This window comes from Lepidochelys kempii, chromosome 9, assembly GCF_965140285.1.
Source record: "Lepidochelys kempii isolate rLepKem1 chromosome 9, rLepKem1.hap1, whole genome shotgun sequence".
Classification (NCBI taxonomy): domain Eukaryota; kingdom Metazoa; phylum Chordata; order Testudines; family Cheloniidae; genus Lepidochelys; species Lepidochelys kempii.
Window position 1 is genome coordinate 81,031,666 of NC_136388.1, and position 24,649 is coordinate 81,056,314.

Sequence of the window (24,649 nt, forward strand, 5' to 3'; positions counted from 1 at the left end):
GGGAGCTTTCCTTTCCTTTCCTTTCCTTTCCTTTCCTTTCCTTTCCTTTCCTTTCCTTTCCTTTCCTTTCCTTTCCTTTCCTTTATGAAAATGTCACATAGGAACTGACAGACTGGATCAGACCAGTGGTTTATCTAATCCAGAATTCTGTTTCTGGCAGTAGCCAATACCAGTTGCTTGATAGGAAGCTGGAATGAGCCCTGAAATGGACAATCTTTCTGTTCTAGTCAGATTCTTGTTCCATGCCCATTACCATTATATCTGAGTACCTCTGTGGTATCTGAGCACCTATAACCTGGCCACAGGGGAATTTTTTTCCTAACCCTAGGCAGCTAGTGGTTGGTTTATGCCCTGAAGCACAGTGAAAATTAAACAGTAAAAATTAAACCCAAAGCTTCTAATAAGAAATGGATACTAGTAAGAAATGAATTCTGCTCTAAGGCCTTTGCCTTCTGCTGTTATTGCACAGAGAGCTCACTCAGGGGAAGAAGTCATTTACACTAAGTGGCTTCTGTGCTTTTGGGCTCTTCAGTTCAACACAAGTAGCTGACAGGTAGAACTGGTTTTAACGGGACCTAAGATTTTGGTCTACAGTGCATGCAGAATTCATTGTGCCTCAGAAACAAAAGCAAATTATCATCTGCTGTGTTCTTCTAGCTAGAAAAGTACCTACCTCCATAGTTTGTCTCTGTTGCACACTGATATTGTTGTGTAGCGATGAGTGAACTTTAAGAAGCTGGAGAAAGCATTGGGCCTGTGCCATAACATACGAGTCCAGACTCCACTTCCCCAGCACCTGTTTGGGTCCAAGGTTTTATTCAAGCTCCATCTCCTGTTGGAAAGATAGGTTTCAAAGTTCAGCTGCCATTGCAAACTCATCTAACCCTTCTTGGGCTGAAAATCTGGTGAGATCAAACTTTCTCATGAGACTTCTGGTACTTCCTACCATTGGCTTGGTTTGATGTGCCACACGAGAACAGTCTTGCTTATGTGGTTTCAAGTATATTGAAGCCAGGATGTGAGATGCATGTGGGATTAGGAAGAGAGAAAGCTTATTTAAGTTTTTTAACTACTGAACAGTTTTGATGGATTTAGTTTGCATTTTTGGCCAAGGTGCTATCTCTTTGTCTATATTTATCCAGCTATTTACAGCCATCATTATAATATCTGGGTTGGTGCTTTTATACTGACTAGTAGGCCATCTCTACTGTCATGAGTGATGGCTGAATTGAAAACCTAAGGTGTCCATGTAGAGATGGGGATGAGCCAGAAAGCTAGTATCTGGGTTTGAAATGCCTCATGGGTTAGCCATGTCCAAATCAGGTTTTGATTCAGCTCACTATAGAGATAGGAGCTTTCTGGTGTGTTTGGCTCTTGATCTGAATTTCCCTAGATTTTATAGTATTTGGTTCTAACCTGTCTCTAGTTCATTGTGTGTTGCTGCTGCTGCAGATGTCAAGCCCCATCTCTATAACCCTGCCTTGGACTAGTCAGGCTACCTTACAGGTGCAGCCCAATGTCTCACAAAATGAACCAGAGAGAGAATTAGACTTTTGCTTCTAGGTTGTGGCATTTTTTTCAATGGGTGCAGCATATGTGATGGCTGGAGCTTGAATCCTGCTATCCTGTCTCCATCCTTTTTGTTTTAGAATGCACCTTATTTGTGTTCTAGAAGGCACAGTCGCCCTCACTGGATTTCTGTCAAATGGAATCCCCATTCCTTTGCTCATGTCTCAGACTGAGGGCAGGAAGGAAGCCCTGGTAAAGCAACCTGGGCCTTTTTTTTCCATCCTGTGGCACTGAAGAGTGAAAGTGAAGGAATTTAGGCTTTCTTTACTCCTCTTATATCAACAAGTGCCTTTCTGAGTCATTTGGGCTCCGACATCAAGTGAAAAATTCTTTCACATGCTCACAGTGACAAAGGAAGGGAAATGTGCGGCAAACAGCCCTCCTTACCTGGCCAACAGAGTCTCTGTCACCTACCATTGCTGACCATGGTGCAGTTCTTAGGATTCGAATTGTGTGTGTCAGGCTCAGGTTACTCTATTCTGCCAGCACAGTAACAAATCTAAAATAAAACCACTCTGAAGTTTGGTCTAAGGAGTATTTGTGTGTGTGGATCCAGTGCCCAGGAATAGCATATGTGGAGGGGTAGAGGGGGGTGGGGTGATGGTGGTGAAGGGGATTAAGCCCTTTGTGCAATAGCCCTTTTCTTGGATCATCTTGAAAACTAGTATTCAATATGGTAATTAGCCACACTACTAACTGGTAGGTTTTACTTCTCTTAAGGTATTAATATACAATAAAACTATGAATTAAAATGCACAACACTGCCTATGTAGTGTGTCCTGAAAAGAGACTATCCACACTTAATTAGACATGAAAAATTTAATGGAAACAACAAACGTACATAAAGATGGGATGTGGCTAAAACATGGAGTTGGTAGTTAGGAGATCTAGATTCCATTCCGAGTGCTAGCCCTAACTTGTTGTGTGACATTGGTCACGTCACTTAAATTTCTCTGTACCTTGGTTTCCCCATATACAAAGAAAGCTAATTCTCCTTTTTGATTTATCATAGGGCTTATTGGAGACTTAACTGATTTGTGTTTGTGAGGGCCTTAGGGATCTTCTGTTGTGTTAGAAAAATGCCAGAGGTTGTTATAAGGAAGTCCTGTAGTAGAAACCATCCCCTCTCCAGAGCTGGGCAAATTGTTTATTTGCAATACATTGCGTAATTTATCCAATACATTATTTGCAAATAGGTTGGTTGAATTATCAGCCCAGCATTTCAGTTGTGCAAATAATGTTTTAAAACATTCATTGAGTAATTAAGGAAAATATAAAGAAATTCATCAAATAAATGATCTGACAATTATTAGACTGGCTGTACCCATCTCAGAAGCTTCTCAAAAGCATGTCCTGTAATAAGAGTGCTGTAAAGAGTCTAGACCCATGCGTCGTTCATCATTTTTCCAGACTAATTCTTGCCTAACTACCATAATACTAATTCAGAGCCCAGTGTTCATACTGTGCAGTATGAAGTGCCTTCAACTCCCATTAAGTACAGTTGGACCTGGACCTTGCAGAAGGAGCTCTGCATCAAATGCCCAGGCTATGGTATCTGTATGGAAATTAAATAAACATCAAGGTGCCTTCTACATGGGTAGATTAGGTTCAGTGCTAGTCCAATAAGGGCTTCTTGTTAAATAGGTCACCTTATCAAACTTGGCCCTAGTGCATTCTCTGTCTCTGCGGTGTGCGATTGTAAAGAGTTGGTTTTTGAGGAATTTACAGAGAGCTCTAGAAAGCGCTGTAAAACAGACATTTGTGGAAAGAATATTTTTGCTTCACTTGTCTCTCGACTTGAGGACAAGTAAATTGTCACTTTTGTTTGCAAGTACTTAATGTGTTTCGGGCTACTGGTCCACCAAATTTGGATGTCCTTTGGAAAATGTTGGAACCTGACAATATCACCGGGAAAACTTGCAAATATAAGCAACCTACTGGCTTTATGAAAAAGGCAGAGGTGCAGTCAAGGGGCCTGGGCACAGGTCATGGAGCCAGGGACTCTTGAGTTCAGATCCTGTCTCTGAAACTGACTCCTTCTGTGGCCTTGGGGATGTCATGTGACCCCCGCTCCCTCAGTTTACTCATTTGTAAAATGGGTGTAACTAATCTTACCTTACCTACTGCAGATGGGGAGAATATCAGTGCTTGTAGTGTGCTTTGACGATGAAAAGCATTAAGTATCAAGCTTGACCTAGATTTTGTTTTCTATGCACAACTGATTCTGCTACCTGAAGAGCTGAAAGCCCACAAATATTCTTCACAAACCTATAAAGTTTGACTTCTTAGAGGAAGGTCAGCTCAAGGAATGGGGTAAAACAAGTCCTGCAAATCTACTCATGGGGATCTGGGTCATCTTATACACTCAGAACCCGTGCAATAGTGGTGAAAGATTTACTGCAAGTTCCTTCTGTGCAGCCACATTTTTGATCAGACATTTCTTTACTGGCTGAATGTCTAGAAGAGGAGTCAGAATCCTCTAACAGTTTGCAGGGCCTATGCTTTCATGTAGCCTCCATGATGCGTTGTTTTCTTTTGTGTGTCTTGCATTGTTAACGTAAATTGAGTGGACGTCTGTGGCTGTTAAGTTCTTGCCATATGGAAAGTCCCTAATGGCTGCAGAGTTGGGTCTCTCGCTTCCTGAGATGAAATACTGATTTGGAACTGAGCCCATATCAACCACATCTAATACATCTCAAGATACAGCATTAAAGAGCAAGGTTTGAGGAGGTGATCCGAGAAGAAGCTGTGTAACTGGCACATGTAAAGCTGTCCCTTCCTGGCGAGGTCACCAGGCTATGTATACCCATCCAGTCTTATCGCTCAGTGCACAGTTCGTTCACTGAACAAAGCATAAGCACAATTTATTCTCCTGTTAAAAACTGTGAGCATCATTGTGAAAAGCAGTGGGTAATCCCAGTTACAGTTGGATTGTTCTCATCCAGACATGCAAGGAGGAGGGTTGACATGACTCATTCCATGTTAATCAGGGACTTGTGGAGGATTAGATGGCTCATAAAACTGTTAATGGAAAACAGAACCTTTCACCTCTAGGTCACTGATATGAATATAGCCTAACTCAAAAGAGATTGAGTGTTCCATGTTCACGGCAGCCTGGGAGAGATGAATTCGGGGGCCTCCATCTAGTTTCTAGTGGACAGGTGTTTGCATCATGAAACCCATCACCACAATCAGCACTAAATTGGCACTCTCAGCAAACAGACCAAGGGTTGAATGGGCTATTGAGTCTGTTCTTCCCTCGAGCTCTGGTTTGAGACAAATCAGTAGGGTAGTGCAGGGAAAGTTTGCTCTGCCAAATGCCCATGCTGCACTTGCTCTGTAGATAGAAGATTTCCAACATGATCATCCATTAATTGGAATTGTCTGCAAAATCTCAGCCACATCAAGATGGGAATATACCACTTTGCCAAGCAAAATATAAAAGACTGTCCTGTTTCTAAAATTCCTTGCCAAGATGCCATAACTAGGAACACCCAGATATATACTGTGCTAACTAAAGCATACATGAAAGCCTAGTTCCTTGAACAGCATGTGTGTACATAGGTGTGGCTTAGAGGTAGGATGAGGTCTTTGCCTGTTACTCATGTAGGGCCTGATCCTGAGAAATTCTGAGCCCCAGCAAACTCTGTTCCCTTCAGCACTTCTCAGTGTCAGGCCCTTAGCAACTCAGAAATGGGATATTCTATCTATTTAACTAAAAAATAATGTATTTTTAAAGCAAATGGGGGTGGCAATGACAATGATAGTAAATGCGGGGATTGTTTATTCTAGCTGAGTGTTTTGTTTTTTCATTGTATATGTGAATGTGTTTGGGTCTCCGGACAGAGTGTTTGCTGACTGTCTCTTGTTTTGTTTTTAAAGCTGATCAGTGGTGGTTCTATTGTAAGTGCTGAGGCAGTATGGGATCACGTCACCATGGCCAACCGGGAGTTGGCGTTTAAAGCAGGAGACGTTATCAAGGTCCTGGATGCTTCCAACAAGGACTGGTGGTGGGGTCAGATCGACGATGAAGAAGGATGGTTTCCCGCCAGCTTCGTAAGGGTGAGTGGCTCTCCCTTCCTTATCTCACTGCACTGGGTTGTTGCTGTCACATATGAAATGCGGGGCCAATTTTGAATTTAAAACTCCCACTGGCTTCAATGGGAGATTTGGTTGTGCAGTAAATGTGGGATCGAGCTCCAGTATTTGTATCACTGATGTTCCAGGTGTTTATCCCAACAGTGCAGCCTTTCTCCATAACCTCCCCATAGCAGACACAAGCAGTCATCTTTGCAAGGGACATGGGCCATTTCCCATTATTTTTGGTTTTATACTGAAGCAGATTTTTGCTGTATCCACCCAGCTCTAGGGGTGCCCCACCAGCACCCACCCTAACAAAGAAAAGCCTTTCATATGTCAGAATGACACCAGAGCATTATTATTATTTTTGTCTTCAAAGAACAAAGGCACAATAGGACACCTTCCTAGCTATTGTCAGCTCTTGCCATTTTAATAGGGATCTCTCTGTTCTTCATCAGAGAATCAAGAGCCAGATGTTAACCATGTCCTTTTTCTTCTTCTCATGCTTTCTTTCTTTACTCTTGCGGTGGAGGGATAGGCAGGATCATAGATTGTATTCCTTTGAAGCCTAGAGGATGTGGTGCAAAAATGAAGATTTCTTTTCTCTTGTAAAATCATCTAAAGATGATGCTTTCCTTTTAACGTTTCAGTCAATTTGACAAGCTCAGTGCTGGTGGGAGGGAAGGCTGTTTTATATTCAATATATGATGAAGCCCAAGCAGTATCCAGCAGTGATGCTGTTTTGTTTTATTTCTCTGCTTAAGTCACCATTTTCCACCTCCCCCCGGCTCCTTTTCTGGAGGTTCCTGCATTATCAAGACTCCTCCTCACATTTCTCCCATGTTTACAACATTCTTTAGCCTTTGAGGCGCCATTATTTACCAGTGACCCTACTGGCCAAGGAAGCCTGGATAAAACCCATGAACCAGTGCTCCTTAATGGTATATAGAAAACCAGCCCTGCTCTCCTCTTACCTCCCACACACACCCTTCTCACTGTGGGACTTCAGCATGTTGCTCTTGATCCTTTCTTAGCTCTGGCCAGACCTGAGACTAAGAGACGAGGGACAGGCAATCCAACATGGGTCACCTGTGTGGTAATGCAAAGTATGATGATTAGACCACCCAGCTAATTAACCCTCCTTCCTTCATTTTGTTTAATGGGATGCTTTGGGCTCCATCTTGCCCCCACTGAGGTCAAAAGGAGTTTTGAAAATTGGTTTATAGGGGAGAAAGATTGAGCCTTGTCAGATAATGACCACATTTGTGAAAAATATTCCCCATCTGTGTTGATGAGAGAACCTGGGGTAACAAGGGCCAAATTTTTAAAATCCAAATTGTTTTTTTTTTTTTTAATAATTCCACTCGGTAAAGAGTAAAATAGCCTGGTCAGTTTCACTTGCCTGTTCTCATTCACTAAACCAGTGCTGTTGTGCGTGGGTTGGCAGTTAATCAGGTCTGGTTGTAACAGGTTTCGTAAACAGCCCTACCACCCATGACCAGACTTTATTTTAACACAAATAAACAAAACCACTTAATGTAGGGCCTATGCTACTTGATCATTTGGGTCAGTAGCCTCCCAACAATTCCCCTAGCCCAAAGCCATTCGAAGGGTATGAAGTTGATTTTAGAAGACAATAAAGACAAAGGAGATCAGTTAAATGAAACCAAAACCGTGATACACTGAGGCTTTATCAGATGCATTAATAGTAGTTCAGGGATCATTCTTGTGCCGAGGGAAGCATTGGCCTTTACGTGTGAGTTCCTTGCCTGTGTTGTTTAATGTCACAGCCTCTTGGCCTGCTCTTGCCTGCCCTGAAATCAGTTCACCCATTAACTTCACTGGGAGCAGGATCAAATCCTCCATCTGTGAGATACGTACTCAGCTGGGTTTGAGCTCAGAGTCACTCCCTGGGACTGAATGATGGACTCCTGACAAGGCGTAAGAGAAGGCAGAATCCATACTGCTGCCACAACTATGCCAATTAATACTTTACAATGGATACTAGACATTTCAAAAAATTGCAAATGGAGGCCTGCTATGGCGTACCCCAAGTTCTGCATGGGCAGCTGAAAGGGAAATTCAAGCACTTAGATCTATAAAGCAGCGATGCTTCTTCCACACGGTACCACAGTCCTGCAAGCTACCACAAACTGAGCCACCCTGTCCTTGTTTATCAACTGCAAGAATAACTGCCATTGGAGCTCCCATGTTCTCCTCTTCTCCATTGTCTGAGGTTGCCACTAATCTTTCTTGCCTCTTGATTTCTGTTCTTCAAATTCCCTTTTTCTCCTTTTCCTGACCAAGAAAACCCTCAGGTGTGATTCTCACCAGGTGGCTGCTATGGCTTCGGTGGTCTTCAGAGGCAGTGGCTCTAGCCCCTCATTAGCTTGCAGGCCAAGCACTGCACTGTAAAAATTTGTGAGGATTTGAGGGTTAATCTGCACACTCCTTCAGGAATTCATCAAGAAACTAATCAGGGGAGATTTTAGCTGTTCTTTCCCTGCCGTCCTCTTTCTATACGGTGTACTTTATATTAAACAAATTGCTTTATTGCTACAAGAGGACTGTGTGTGTTCCTCTCTTTCTTTTGAGTCCCGGAGCTAGTCTACACTAGAAGCGCTACAGCGGCATAGCTGCACCGCTGTAGCTGCATCACTGTAGTGCATCTGGTGAAGACGCTCTATGCTGACAGGAGAGAGCTCCCCCGTTGGCATAAAAAAACACCTCTGTGAGAGACGGTAGCTATGTCGGCAGGAGAAGCTCTCCTGTCAACATAGCGCTGTCCACACCGGCACTTAGGTCGGTGTAACTTATGTTGCTCGGGGGGTGGCTTATTCACATCTAAGCCACATAAGTTTTGCCTACATAAGTGGTAGTGTGTACAAGCCCCTACTCTATGTATATGACTGCACCAAACTCCATGGGCTGGCTAGAGTTGTTCTGCTTTGATTTACTTGACAAATATTTGCACTGCCTTTTATGTCCACGTTTTTATTAAATAATGATAGGAGGAAACAAAGCAATATAGAGTCCTGCAGATGATCAAAAGCAGTGAGACAAATACGATCCCAGATCATATTACTGCAGACAAGATGGATCAGAGAACTCAAAACACAGACTGGGAACTATCCCATGAAAATGTTGTTTTAGAATGAAGGAATTTCACAGATAGATACGGTGAGGCAATTAGTGACGTGTGAACTTCATGTTTGGGAATTGCTTTATAAATAAGTACCCTTAAGTTTAGATCCTTATCAGAACCATGTGAATCTCTGCTAGCTGCAAAACTGAGCTGGAAAAATCTTATTTCTGGGGAGAATTCAGATACTTCCTGCCTCCAGTCGGACCAGCTTTTTGCATGGCATTTGGCACCCACAAAGTCTGACTGTAGGAAAAATTCACACTTGCAAGTGCACCTCCTGCAGTATGTTTATGTACATTAATGTGAAAGGTTTATGCACACAAATACCTGGGACTTCTAAGCTGCATCTGTAGGATTAGCATATATACCTGTTTGTATGTACAAAGCCTGCCTTTATCTTAAGTTCTCTGATTGTGACTTGTGGTTAACCTGGAAGGAGGGAGGGAAATAGGAAGGAAGGACAGGGAGAGGCTGTGAAGTGTGGGAGAGCGCAATGATTTTCAAGGGTAGAAACTAGATGTTGGGAACAGGGAGTTGTCGGGATACAAGAGGAAGCAAAGGAGAGGAGGGTATGTGGTATGGTGAATGATTTTCTATCAGAAATCATCCTGTTCTGCCACTCACTCATGGAGAAATGAGGCTACTGAAAGCTCTTTAATCTTAGAGAAGCAGATGCGGGCTCCACAGTTCTTCAGATTGAAGGCTAGATAGAGAGCTTGGTTTGGGTCCAATTGAAATATCTACCTGGTAGTTAACTGCATACTGTCAAGTGAACATTCCAGGAAACAGTACAGAACTGATCTGTCAGGGTGCAAATGTCAGCCCTGTATTTAGCTGCACACTGTCAAGTGAACATCACATGAGCTGACTGGGATCTGACAGGGTGGGAGTTAAGTTTGGAAAAGTGGCCAGAATTTTACTAAAGGAGTCCATGGGTTTATAGCTGTGACACTGTCTGACATTGGTGGCTTTTCACTCTTTTAGATAGAGGTGTTGCTTCTGCTATAACATTGCTAGAATTATATATGTGCTATTTGGCTTTTTGCTGCATTCACATCATGTTCTCTGAATGGCTCCCCAAATGATGGTCCAGAATCCCATTTGTGAACTCAAAAGGTTTCTAATATAGACTAATGTTTACTCTGCAAAGGCCCAGGAACTGCAGAGCTGATGATCACCACACAGTTGGGTTGCTCCAAACAGAGGTGGGTCCAAACCAAACCCGCAAACTCCACATCCAAATGTGGCTCTCTGTAACGTGCCACACCGAGCCCAGACAGGACTCAAGCACTCCGAAAACAGATAAACTAAGCATGGCCAGTTTCGGCCTTAGACATTTCCCATGGAAGTAAATTCTAAAGAGGAGAAAACCCTAATGCTTATCACCATGAAACTCAGCCTAAAGACGAACAGCTCATGCACTGCAGTTGAATGCACTTGTCTTGGTGGCGCAGGGAGGGAGAATTTGTTTATTTGTAAATGTGGCCTTAATTCTATGGGTTGCCGGGATGAGTCACTGGGATGTATTTCCCAGCACCTGAACAGCAGTGATTCTTGCTCATATTTACGAGGTTAAACTAATTGGCAAATCTGGGGTCAAGAAGGATTTACCACCCCCTTCCTACATGTTAAGGACTGGAGGTGGAAGGTAAGGCTTCCCTTGAAGCATTGAAATAGAGTTGTGTGCAGATTCTATCTGGTCATTTCACTGTGGTTTTGGTGTGTGTGGGAAGGTGCATTGATAGCCTTTGTTCCTTCGTGTCATTCTCAACGTTTCCCTGACTGCTGATGTACTTGCTGACACGCTATCTTTGGCTTACATTACTTCCTTTCTGGTGGTGAGGTAGTGCTAGATAAATCTTTGCAAGCTTTTAAAGTACTGTTTTTAGAGAGGTATTAAACCAATGTCTTGTTTAAGTGCTTAACAGCTCATATGCTCTATTTGGTAGGGGTGTTTAACTTTCATTAATGGGTGTTGTGATTCTCTTCTCTATTGCACACACATCATTCCAAGGGCCACGTCTAGCTGGCTTTCTCATCCTGCATTATTTTTAGGGCTGAGCCCTGTTGTGTGTGGGCATCTTGAAAAGATAGCCAACCAACCTCCAGGCTTTTATTATTTAATTAGCATTAATTTAGCACTGGCCACTCTGATGCCTAGGTGAGGTTTTAGAGGGCAGAGAAAGGGGAATGGCATTAAAGCAGTACTCACCTGCTGGAAGTGTAACATTAAGAGTGCTTAAATAAAATGGCAAAGAGTCCTGTGGCACCTTATAGACTAACAGACGTATTGGAGCGTAAGCTTTCGTGGGTGAATATCCACTTTGTTGGATGCAACATGTATTTCATGTATTCACCCATGAAAGCTTATGCTCCAATATGTCTGTTAGTCTATAAGGTGCCACAGGACTCTGCTGCTTTTACAGATCCAGACTAACACAGCTACCCCTCTGATACTTAAATAAAATGGTCTGTACTGCTGGGCCAGTACATTGTAAGGGAGATTTCAGTTCTCTCTCCCATGGCAAATCCAGCATATCAGTAGCCGTAGGGATATAGTCACATATAGACAGAATATGGTGGACTTTTAAAAGCCGGTCTCCCTTTTAGCAGCCGCATAGAATCATCATAGAATCATAGAATATCAGGGTTGGAAGGGACCTCAGGAGGTCATCTAGTCCAACCCCCTGCTCAAAGCAGGACCAATCCCCAATTAAATCATCCCAGCCAGGGCTTTGTCAAGCCTGACCTTAAAAATATCTAAGGAAGGAGATTCCACCACATCCCTAGGTAACGCATTCCAGTGTTTCACCACTCTCCTAGAGAAAAAGTTTTTCCTAATATCCAACCTAAACCTCCCCCACTGCGACTTGAGACCATTACTCCTTGTTCTGTCATCAGCTACCACTGAGAGCAGTCTAGATCCATCCTCTTTGGAACCACCTCTCAGGTAGTTGAAAGCAGCTATCAAATCCCCCCCTCATTCTTCTCTTCCGCAGACTAAACAATCCCAGTTCCCTCAGCCTCTCCTCATAAGTCATGTGTTCCAGTCCCCTAATCATTTTTGTTGCCCTCCGCTGGACGTTTTCCAATTTTTCAACATCCTTCTTGTAGTGTGGGGCCTAAAAGTAGACACAGTACTCCAGATGAGGCCTCACCAATGTCGCATAGAGGGGAACGATCACGTCCCTCGATCTGCTGGCAATGCCCCTACGTATACATCCCAAAATGCCATTGGCCTTCTTGGCAACAAGGGCACACTGTTGACTCATATCCAGCTTCTTGTCCACTATAACCCCAGGTCCTTTTCTGCAGAACTGCTGCCGAGCCATTCGGTCCCTAGTCTGTAGCAGTGCATGGGATTCTTCCGTCCTCAGTGCAGGACTCTGCACTTGTCCTTGTTGAACCTCATCAGATTTCTTTTGGCCCAAGCCTCTAATTTGTCTAGGTCCCTCTGTATCCTATCCCTACCCTCCAGGGTATCTACCTCTCCTCCCAGTTTAGTGTCATCTGCAAACTTGATGAGGGTGCAATCCACACCATCCTCCAGATCATTTATGAATATATTGAACAAAACCGGCCTGAGGACCGACCCTTGGGGCACTGCACTTGATACCGGCTGCCAACTAGACATGGAGCCATCGATCACTACCTGTTGAGCCCGACAATCTAGCCAACTGTCTATCCACCTTATAGTCCATTCATCCAGCCCATACTTCTTTAACTTGTTGGCAAGAATACTGTGGGAGACCATGTCAAAAGCTTTGCTAAAGTCAAGGAACTACACGTCCACCGCTTTCCCCTCATCCACAGAGCTGGTTATCTCGTCATAGAAGGCAATTAGATTAGTCAGGCATGACTTGCCCTTGGTGCATCCATGCTGACTGTTCCTGATCACTTTCCTCTCCTCTAAATGCTTCAGAATTGATTCCTTGAGGACCTGCTCCATGATTTTTCCAGGGACTGAGGTGAGGCTGACTGGCCTGTAGTTCCCAGGATCCTCCTTCTTCCCTTTTTTAAAGATGGGCACTACATTAGCCTTTTTCCAGTCGTCCGGGACTTCCCCGGATCGCCATGAGTTTTCAAAGATAATGGCCAATGGCTCTGCAATCACATCCGCCAGCTCCTTTAGCACTCTCGGATGCAGCGCATCTGGCCCCATGGGCTTGTGCTCATGCAGCTTTTCTAAATAGTCCCAAACCACTTCTTTCTCCACAGAGGGCTGGTCACCTCCTCCCCATGCTGTGCTGACCAGTGCAGTAGTCTGAGAGCTGACCTTGTTCGTGAAGACAGAGGGAAAAAAAGCATTGAGTACATTAGCTTTTTCCACATCCTCTGTCACTAGGTTGCCTCCCTCATTCTGTAAGGGGCCCACACTTTCCTTGACTTTCTTCTTGTTGCTAACATACCTGAAGAAACCCTTCTTGTTACTCTTAACATCTCTTGCTAGCTGCAACTCCAGGTGTGATTTGGACTTCCTGATTTCACTCCTGCATCCCCGAGCAATATTTTTATACTCTTCCCTGGTCATTTGTCCAGTCTTTCACTTCTTGTAAGCTTCTTTTTTGTGTTCAAGATCAGCAAGGATTTCTCTGTTAAGCCAAGCTGGTCGTCTGCCATATTTACTATTCTTTCTACACATAAGGATGTAGACCTTATACATCAATAAGGATTCTTTAAAATACAGCCAGCTCTCCTGGACTCTTTTCCCCCTCATGTTATTCTCCCAGGGGATCCTGCCCATCAGTTCCCTGAGGGAGTCAAAGTCTGCTTTTCTGAAGTCCAGGGTCCGTATTCTGCTGCTCTCCTTTCTTCCCGGTGTCGGGATCCTGAACTCGACCATCTCATGGTCACTGCCTCCCAGGTTCCCATCCACTTTTGCCTCCCCTACTAATTCTTCCCGGTTTGTGAGCAGCAGGTCAAGAAGAGCTCTGGCCCTAGTTGGTTCCTCCAGCACTTGCACCAGGAAATTGTCACCTACCCTTTCCAAAAACTTCTTGGATTGTCTGTGCACTGCTGTATTGCTCTCCCAGCAGATATCAGGTTGATTGAAGTCTCCCATGAGAACCAGGGCCTGCAATCTAGTAACTTCTGTGAGTTGCCGGAAGAAAGCCTCGTCCACCTCATCACCCTGGTCCGGTGGTCTACAGCAGATTCCCACCATGACATCACCCTTGTTGCTCACACTTGTAAACTTAATCCAGAAACACTCAGGTTTTTCTGCAGTTTCATACCGGAGCTCTGAGCAGTCATACTGCTCCCTTACATACAGTGCAACTCCCCCACCTTTTCTGCCCTGCCTGTCCTTCCTGAACAGTTTATATCCATCCATGACAGTACTCCAGTCATGTGAGTTATCCCACCAAGTCTCTGTTATTCCAATCACATCATAATTCCTTGACTGTGCCAGGACTTCCAGTTCTCCCTGCTTGTTTCCCAGGCTTCTTGCATTTGTGTATAGGCACTTGAGATAACTCGCTGATCGTCCCTCTTTCTCAGTATGAGGCAGGACCCGTGCCCGCTCGCGCGCTCCTGCTCGTGCTTCCTCCCAGTATCCCACTTCCCCACTTACCTCAGAGCTTTGGTCTCCTTCCCCCGGTGAACCTAGTTTAAAGCCCTCCTCACTAGGTTAACCAGCCTGCTTGCAAAGATGCTCTTCCCTGTCTTATCATAGTGCAGATACAAATAATTGCAGATGCAATTAATGCCACTTAATCATCTCAGTACCTGATTTGTAGGTTCAGTTGGATACTTGAAGGTTCACATATAGGTAACTATGCCCTCGCTTATTTTCACCAGTAATTTTGCAAGCACAAGAAATGGAGATTGGATTGAGACTGGTCTTAGAATCAGACCCAAGATGCATAAGTCAGTGCAGTCCATCCCATCACTTCTGCTGTGCACCTACATTGGTTGGGAGGAGAGATCCAGTTTCTGCTTCATAAAGTGGGAAATGTGTTGCCCCGTCTCACTGGCTCCTGCGTGTCTGCAGCCATCTGTATGCAGTTAACTGAGGGCTTGTCTTCATGTACAGCGCTACAGTGGCGCAGCTGCACTGGTGCAGCTTAGCAGGGGCTTAGCCTCGCTAATAATGTCACAAATATGCATTTGCGTGTCTCATGTACTTCAGGGTGTCCTAGCACCTGTTGCCACTGGGGACTCCTGCTGGGCCTGGAAATGTTGCAAGCCCTGGTGGCTGCAGTACAGTAGGCTGCCGCGAGGGTGATCCTCAGCAGACAGGGCCAGATCCAAAGCCCACTGAAGTCAACGAAGGACTTGGCATTGATTTCAGTGGGCTTTGTCTCAGAGGGAGAAATGCAAGCTGCTTTGGGGGGCTCTTTTTGTTTATCCCCTCAGATGCAAAGTATAGTGTTGTCTGCACATGCTCCCTGCTGTCTGCTCCCGCTTTTCAAGCCCCAGAAAGAAATAGGGGGTGTATGTGAGCTCAGGGAGATGAGCCTGGGATGGGTTTTCTGAAGCTGATGGACTGCAGGAGGGAAGGGAAGGGAAGAGAAGGTTTCTTAGCCCGTGTGTGATGAGTGGGTAAAAGTTCTGAGCTAAGGGAGGTGGTTCTGAGGCATGGAAAGGTCACATGGGAAAGGGGTGGGTTCTCAGCCTGGGGGATAGGACAGCATGGAGGTGGGGGGGTGTTGAAGAGAGCTGAGGGGGGTTGGGAGGCTCTGAGCTGGGAGTGAGACTAGAGTATTGGAGCAAGGGGGACTGGAGTCACTTGGGGGTTGAGAGTGGTGCAGACGGCAAAGTATGAGCTAGCTTGGACCGCGGGGACTGGGGAGGGAAGGAGAGTGAGGACTAGGAGAGAAGAGTGAAGGGGTTCCAGAGAGATAAATGCTGCTTTCTTGCACCCTGCCCTTTACTATCAAGTGTCCCAGTTTTTCCCCCTGAAAGGGGAAGCGGGGAAAAGATGCTTCTCTTTCTTCCCCCTCCCACCAAAGCAAAGCACTACGCTGTGACACCCCGGCCCAGTGTCTCCAGTTCTCATTTGGAGATATGATGCACGAGCAGGAAGGGGGGCGAGGGTGCAGATACCTACCTGCACCCCCACCAGCTGCCCTGCCACAGTGTTCTCACCTCCCCGTTCATACTCACGGGAAAAGGAAACTACAAGATCGAAAGGACTTTAACTTCTACCCTACCCTACCCTACCCATTGATGGCTTCTTCCCAAACAGCATCTTGCTGCCCCGGTGATTTATACTGGATAGGATGATGAGAGTAGATTGTTTCTGTCGGGAGTCCTCTACCTTGAGTAAGGTAGAGCTAGGTGCCCTCTTATATAGAGTGCAGAGTATGTGGAGAGACTGTCTTAGTTATTTGTCTCACCGACGCCTTGCCAGTGGAGCCCCTTGACTTGGGACTTTTGTCACTACTGGAGTACAGATAAGTCATAAAAATAACAATAATTTTAGTACAGAGATGTAGCAATATCTTGTGTGTGGCTGCAAACACGCAGATGGAAAGGTCATGACATTGGCTAACCACAAGCTTTTAGCATGAGGAATAGAATTCATACCTGCAGCTCAATATATGCTGGCATAGCTAGGTGATGGTTCTCAAAGCCGGTCTGCCGCTTGTTCAGGGAAAGCCCTTGGTGGGCCGGACCAGTTTGTTTACCTGCCGCATCCGCAGCTTCGTCCAATTGCGGCTCCCACTGGCCACGGTTCGCCGCTCCAGGCCAATGGGGGCTGCGGGAAGTGGTGCGGGCCAAGGGACATGCTGGCCGCCCTTCCCGCGGCCCCCACTGGCCTGGGGTGGTGAACCGCGGCCAGTGGGAGCCACGATTGGCTGAGCCTGCGGACGCGGCAGGTAAACAAACCGGTGCTTTCCCTGAACAAGCGGCGGAACGGCTTTGAGAACCGCTGAGTTAGAGGATTGTAAGGTATAGCTCTTAGTCAGCAGTTTATTCATGTAGGGTCACTGGAGTATCAGACAATGGCTTGTGATTTCTGTCTTGCCATTGAGTACTGAGCTAAGACACTAGTTGGTTAAACACAGTTTTTAGTCAAGGTTGGGCCCCTCACACTGGTAGTTATTGTAGGGTCACTGGTGAGTGCTGGTTCAATGAAATGACAACAGCTCTTTGAAAGGACCTGCTTGCATCATTAATCCATCATATTACTTAATTGTGAGTTAGAATCCAAGATGACATATTATCTGTTATTTCTGCCATTGCAAATCTCTAATGGAAGGTAATTAATAATCCAGATAGCTGATCATACATTTGTTTTATCATGCACTCTAACTGTTCTGAGGCGATCGGTCCTTAGCATGCATTCAGGTAAAATGCCCTTTCTATAGAGCATATGCTTTAGGTGAAATACATAATAATTACAGGTCAGCAAATGTTGGAACTATGCCATTTGGTTATTTTATGCATAATTTGGGAGTAGTTTCAAGTGAATAAGTCACATTTAAATAGGTTTTATATGACTCACATGTAATATTAACCAGCACAACGAAACGATCAGCTTTGCTTGACTCAAATTTACAATCTTTAGCTGAAATTTGTATTTAGCATCAGTTTTTGTGAATTTCTTGCTTTTTTAAATTTGTAAAGGACAGGGCCTCTGCAAGTTATATAATTATGCAAGTACTGATCATGACTCTGTAATAGGGGTTGCATTTTGAACTAGGCTTAACATAAGGCATACATAGCTATATTTCTGTATGTGTAGGTGGCCTTTCATTGTGAAATTTCCCTAATGTTAGATTTTATGCATCTTGAATTTTCTCTGTAGTTTTCCTTTGGATTCTTTTCGTAAATTTTTAATAGGAAGTGTTTGAAATTGGTCTGTAGCTGAAATTTACTGGGGCAATGTGTACCTTTAAAATAATGGTGTGGTGCTCATTGACTTATTACTTTAGGGCAAGTGCTTTGCTCATTGTTTTCCTAGTGGTGGGTTGTTTATGAAAGCACTCCATGCTGGTTTATTATTATAGGGTTGCTGATGAGTACCCAGGCTGCTGCTGCTATTTTTTCATAGGACAAAATAGTGCTGGGTATAGCAGTCCAGGCTGATGATCCAGGCTTATTCCTGATCCTGGTCATTGGCCCAAATTCCCTATGATGACAGAGGATGGGAGCCTGGAGAGACGACCTAAGAGCACACTGAGTGGGAGTGATGGCAGGCAGTCCAGAAAATTGTGTCCAGATCTCCTTGTCTGAGTGAAAGGCACCCAAGCCCAGGGCCTGGTGGCTGCCGTGAACTGGGGCTAGGGAAGAATGGAAATCTCAGATGAAGCTGGAAAAAGGAGGGCACTAAAGTGTTTGCAGTTTCTTTTAAAATCCGCATTAAAAATTTCCATAGCCTTTGTAACCAAATGATTTGGGTCCAGTGCTGCTATAGCTGGAGTCAATGGGCTGTAACCCCAGGTGGTGCCGGCAGCAACAAGGGCCAGGTTCAAGATGTAGGAGTTCCTCTTAACAATACAAAATGGAACCAACTTGAGCCCACACCCACTCTCCAGCGCTGAGTCTGTTTATAATAAAAGAAAACTTGTATTCAAAGGGAACGGGAACTCAGCATTAATTTGGGAAAACACTGCAACAGTGACGCAAAAGCATGCAAACCATAAGTAAACCCAGTGTCCTTTGGCTCAGTGTCCCATCTTATGGTGTGCAAGTCCCTTTAACATGGCGCTCCTTGTCCCGCCGCTGCATCCCGCTCCCAGTTGGCTGTGCATGGTCAGCAAAGACCCAGAGTTCAGAGGTGCATCCGTGTGGCTTCACCTCTCACCCCTGAAAGGCGCTGGGGCGGGGGCTTCAAGCAATGCCTCCAGTGCTGCTGCTGCGCGCAGCTGGTCACCGCCTCTGCAGCTGGCTTGCTGCTGTCTCTGCAGCCATCTCTGCCAGAGCCGCTGGACTCCGCTGCTGCTGGCCGCCGGCTGCCGCTGTTCTCTCTGCCCACTCCATCGCTGTTACGCTCTCGCTGCTGTGGCTTGCCGCTCCCTGTCTGCCACCTCTCTGTTGCCGCCTTCCAATGTTCCACCACTCAGCCCAGTTCTTCATGGCCCCACTGGGGAGTGGGGAATCTCTCTGCTAGGGGGCAGCCTCCGAGTTGTCTCACTGCAACGCGGACTCCGCACCAGGACTGAGGCTTAGCCCCGAGACCTGCCCCTCCGTGATTTCAGCTCTAGTAATCACTGAACAGAAACAAGGGCTCTCAGAGTTTGAGCAGCTCCATCTTTAAGTTTAAACGCTGGAGGAGAGTGTCAAATGGTGTCTGGGACTCTTTAAACAGAGTCCACATCACCTGCTAGGAACACCTGTCCCCACCCACTCTGGTTTTTCACTGGCATTTGGCGTCCATACGCCTTGCTTAACAAGTGAGGTTCCCTTGAGGGTGAGCCCTTTAATCAGGGCATGCTAAGCACAGTTCTACTGCCCTTTACTCATACCCACAGGATAACATTTCACGACCCCCTGCATTCAATAATAAAGTGAGTTTTAACTCAAAAGAGCTAACGTGGTTCACTTTGGCAAAGCGACTGTGTGTAACCCTCCCCAGCCCGAACGCGGCACAGCTACTTCTCAGCAGTAACCTCCAGGCAAGAAGGTACAGAAGGAAATGAGGGTTCATACAAAAGCAATTGAATTCCCAAAGCTATAGTCTACATTCAGTTTATGTATAAGCTTCTCTATGTCCCCCTTCACCATAGCACCTGAACACCTCAAAAACATTCGTAAGACACCCGCCTAGTAGGAAGGATTGTTTGACAGCTGGAGAACCAGAAGCTCAGAGAGATTGTGATTAACCCAAGGACACATGGGAAATATGTGGCAGAGCTTTGAATCCAACTCAGATCTCCCGAGTTCCAAGCCAGACCATAGAATGATCCTTTCTCTCAAAGAACGACTCTTATCAGAATTGCTAACCACTTTGTACAGGCATCAAGGTTAGACAGCAAGGGAAGGCTGGTTTTATGCAGTGCCAAGTGAACATAGGAGTTCTGGAAAGTTTGGATCAATGCAGATAAACACTTAAAAAGTAGAATGCTTCCCCAAAAGGTCTAAACCTTTAGGGTTAGCAAAACGAGGCTGAAGTTCTTGTGAGAAAAGACTGATAGAGTTTCCTGATACTTCTGAATTCTGGTTCCAATCAAACCTAGAACAAAACAAAACCAAACCCAGTAAAATGTTAATCAAATGTTCCCAAAGTGCAAAAATGTCCAGAGATTATGATCAGAAACAAAAATGTTGAAATACCATGAGAGATGGCCTCTCCTTTTGAATCAGAGGCACAAAATGTAGAGTATGTGCTGTAGAGGCTATGTGCTGGTAACTGTGAGTTATGTTTGTTTTCTGTGTCTTGCACCTTTAAATGAAAGGAAATTCGCTGCCTGCTGTGTTCTTAAGCAGTTCAGGCTGGATCATACTAAAGTGAAGGACATATTCTGCTTTCTCTCATCTGGAGACTGTACCTTCATTCTTTCTTTCTTTGTTGTTTTTCCTCAATCCAAAATAGAACTCAGCTAGACTAAAAATTACACGTTTAACCTTTTTTGTATAGGAAACCAAATAGAAAATAGCAGACAGCTGATGCAAAAACCTGTCATCACAGGGGTCCTCATATTGTGAACTCCAAGCATTCAAACACCGTGACTTAGGCCTCCAAAATCACAAGATTGACTTAAACATCATGAGAGTTTTAAAAATAATAAATGTTGGATTCCTATTTGCCTTTTGGATTCTGAGCCTTTGGGGTTCATGCTTTCACACTCTTGTCTACAAGCACAAGGACCAAAAACTTACCTTTTTTGTTTTTGAATGACAGCTGAGATTCTCACATGATGACCTGCCTCCAGGAGCTGGTACTTTAAGAAAGGTTTCAGAGTAACAGCCGTGTTAGTCTGTATTCACAAAAAGAAAAGGAGTACTTGTGGCACCTTAGAGACTAACCAATTTATTTGAGCATGAGCTTTCGTGAGCTACAGCTCACTTCATCGGATGCATACTGTGGAAACTGCAGAAGACATTATATACACAGAGACCATGAAACAATACCTCCTCCCACCCCACTCTCCTGCTGGTAATAGCTTATCTAAAGTGATCACTCTCCAGGAAGGTGAGTTTGTGTGTGTGGTTTTTGGAGCGGGGGGTGAGAAAACCTGGATTTGTGCTGGAAATAGCCCACCTTGATTATCATACACATTGTAAAGAGAGTGGTCACTTTGGATGCGCTATTACCAGCAGGAGAGTGAGTTTGTGTGTGTGGGGGGGGGGATGAGAAAACCTGGATTTGTGCTGGAAATGGCCCAACTTGATTATCATACACATTTTAAGGAGAGTGATCACTTTAGATAAGCTATTACCAGCAGGAGAGTGGGGTGGGAGGAGGTATTGTTTCATGGTCTCTGTGTATATAATGTCTTCTGCAGTTTCCACAGTATGCATCCGATGAAGTGAGCTGTAGCTCACGAAAGCTTATGCTCAGATAAATTGGTTAGTCTCTAAGGTGCCACAAGTGCTCCTTTTCTTTTTACTTTAAGAAAAACATCCAATATTGCAAGACTTGCAATAGCACCATGAGATTGACAACAGTGCGGTCCCAATCTGGTATGGAGACTTTGCCAGTCTGAATTTGTTGACCTGCAAGAAGCACTTTAATGATGGGAAGAGGATAATATGAGGAGAGACTTAGAACTTTAGCTGGCATGAGCTGAGGGTTTAATATGAACATTTGCTCTGTTTGATTTTGAAGGTGTATTTGGGTTTGAATAATGATGATCCCATCACTAGGATTTCTCTCCCAACAGAGCACCAGTGCAATTCTTTGTTCTAGAATTTTAGCCCTGTTTCTATTCCAAGCATGAACCCATGGTCTTTAAAGCATACTCTCCCTCCCCCCCCGCCCCAGCTGCCCCCCAGGAAAATCAGTGTGATCAATGTAGCTAAAACAGCCCCCAGAGAACACTTTGAAAGCCTACCCCCACCATGTCAAGTTACTCAGAAGCAGGACACGGTGGTTTATTTTTCAGTGTAACACATTTCTCTGCTTGTGTATGTGCAACATTGCTCCCTCCAGTCTCTATAAAGAGCTCTTACACAGGGGGATGCACTGTTCACATTGCTGGAGGAATAGCCCCACTGGGAAGAACCATGCTATGCGACTGGCTATCAGTTGTCCCTGCAGACTCTGTTCAGGGGCAGTTTTCTTATCTCATTTTCAGGTGCTGGGAAGGAGGCTCTGTATAGCTGAGTTTTGCATCTTCTGCTTGAGCTCCAATCCAGTGCGTCAGGCACCCAGGCAGAGGGAACAAAGGGCGTCATCAACCCAATGTTCCAGTTCTGGCCATTTGGCAGAAATCCTGCAAAATGCCCTTGGCCAAGGAAATTTTTCTCTGCCAGGAACCCTACACAGCCTGAAAAGTGGGTGGTGCTGGGTGGGAAACAGAGCATGGCCAAGTTTACCAGGAGATGGAATGATTCAAGTCCATCTTTTCAGCAGCCTCCACTGTGGCAGAGATCTCCTATGGAAATCAAAGCTGTCCCACCCAGCAGAAAACCCAGAGGGGGCAAACAGAGCTACTGCTGCTTGCCCTACCTCAGAGTGAATCCCCCCCTATGGTATGAGGAGGGAGCGGAGGTTAGCAATAGGGGATCAGGGGTGTCTAGCCCCTCTCTACACTGGCATTTGGCTCCTTTTCGCTAATTACTGCCCAGTTATGTCTTGGACTTACACTGCTTCTTAGCATGGGGCTTGCTGATGGCTTCTGCCAGGTAAATGCCACATTTGCCCTTTGCAATAATCATTGTGTTTGGCCCTGGCATTGCTGCTGCCGGACTCATTACTGTGATGGAAGGGGGCAAGGATTCTGCATCCGTACTCCCCTGGTCCGCCTATGCACTAGAACATAAAAAACAGGAACTGACAGGCGTATTCACTGTGTTTCTTTTCTGCTCCATCACACAAGACATTAAACTGACTCTTGGGTCTATTGACATGGGGACAGGTACAAAGCATTAGTAGTCAGTGTATGGTTTCCTTATATAACAGAAGAACAAAGGTGTTGTTTTGAGGGAAAGAGGGACTGCTTCTGTTTTCACTTCACTTTCTAGTCTGCCAAGATCCCCAGGTGCCTCAGGCATCCTGAAGTGCAGTAATAACTACGGCGTCACAAGGCAATGCTAGGGAAATCTGCAGTATCGGGGCAGGGACATCAGTGAGAGGATGTGGTTGGTAGGATGATTAGAATAGTCAAGACACCTGGATTCTATTCCTGGATTGGCCAGGATCACTAGGCATGTGGTCTTTGCTTCGGTTTCCTCATATGTAAAGTGGTTATAATAACACTGAGCTAGATTGTGTCTTTAGGCACAGTCCTGAGCAAGAGGTGGTGTGCAGGGTGCGTCCTCTGCACCGAGGAACAGTGTCCTGACCCAGTGCTGTCAGGGACTAGGGGGGTGCATTGTAATTTACTCAATGTCTGGGTAGCCCACACAGGGATAAAAGAGGTGTTCTTACTCCTCTGTATGTCTCTATGCAGGCAGGCACAGACAATATAACAGCCAGTCGAGCTTGCATCATCATAATAATTCCTAGCTGTTATAATACCTAGCTTTTGATCTCAAAGCACTTTACACAGGAGGTGAGTGTCATTATCCCCTTTTTACTATGGGGAAACAGAAGCACAGAGATGAAGTGACTTGCCCAAGGTCACCCATTAGGCCTTTTCCTGTGAGTCATGGTCCAGTGCCTTATCTATTAGACCATACTGCCTCTCTCATAGCGAGACGGTTAATTTTATTCATGTTTGTAAAGTGCTTTATGATTCGCGGATACAGCTCACTGTGGGCTCAATCCTGCTCTCACTGAAATCAGTGGGAGTGTTTCCATTGATTTCAGTGGGCACAGGATCAAGTTGTGTATAACTGGAAACTATTACTAGCATTTGTTAAAAAGGTGGGCCTGTCAATATTGCTTTAGTATCACAATTTATGTACGTGTGTAAAAAACCCTTATAATGCACAGAATTCTTTAATTTTTTTAAAATAGTAGCTAAAACTTGGATTATGTATGTATTTATTTATTTTATTGTAAACATTCCTTTCCAGCAATCTGAAGTACCCAACATTTGTCTGTCTCTCCAGGCATTTGGGCCACTATCATCACTTTGGTATCCTAGTGCCTAAGAATTAGAAATTCAAAGTAACTTAAACCAAAAATGAAAATGACCAGTCAATTGTCACAGCCCAGATTAAGTGGAAAAAGTAACTGTACTGCATAAATGGGGAAAAGTGAGGCTTTCTATTGCATATGTCAGTTCTCTTATCTGCCATGTGGATCTCTGTGTTGTGGTTCACTTCGCCCCAGCATGATTCTCTTGTGTTCCTGTGATCTCTTATCCCTGAGGAAGATCTCTATTGCCTACTCTGTGGTTGAGACATCTGGCAAGTATAGCAGGAAGGATAATTTTTCCCTTATTGTTGAGAAGAACATTTTTATTCTTTTGTGTTTACTATATCACTAGAAGTGCTCACAAAGAGGTGGGTATTCTCCAAAATCTCCAGTTCCTTGACCTTTAAAGCTCACTGTGGGAAGACAAAACACTGGAGCTGTGATAAAAGAGATGTTGCTGAGCACAATGTAATCATCAGTTAGAAAAACAGAAAAAAATCCAGAATAAAAAGGTTGTGCCATTTTTTTTCCTTTGGCAATTTAAAGGGACAGTCAATTTAAAAATCATATATTGGAAACAAAATTCCTTATCCATAAATATTTAGCTTATTAAATCTGAAAGAATAATAAAAAAATAATTTTTATCTTCACTCTTTATGCTTTTTTTTAACTTTGTGCCTTTTTCTCAGCTTGGACAATGAGTATTCATAAAGTCAGTT

General features: G+C 44.6%; 1 protein-coding gene across 14 annotated transcripts in view; it reads left to right on the plus strand.

Moving 5' to 3' along the window:
* Window positions 1–24,649, plus strand: part of ARHGEF9 (Cdc42 guanine nucleotide exchange factor 9) — a 308,240-nt gene that overhangs the window by 211,219 nt on the left and 72,372 nt on the right. For all 14 annotated transcript variants that reach the window (XM_073361042.2, XM_073361041.2, XM_073361040.2 and 11 more), the window contains one exon: window positions 5,452–5,631. In XM_073361042.2, the coding sequence (XP_073217143.1) occupies window positions 5,452–5,631 (180 nt within the window). The remainder of the gene's footprint in view (window positions 1–5,451; window positions 5,632–24,649) is intronic.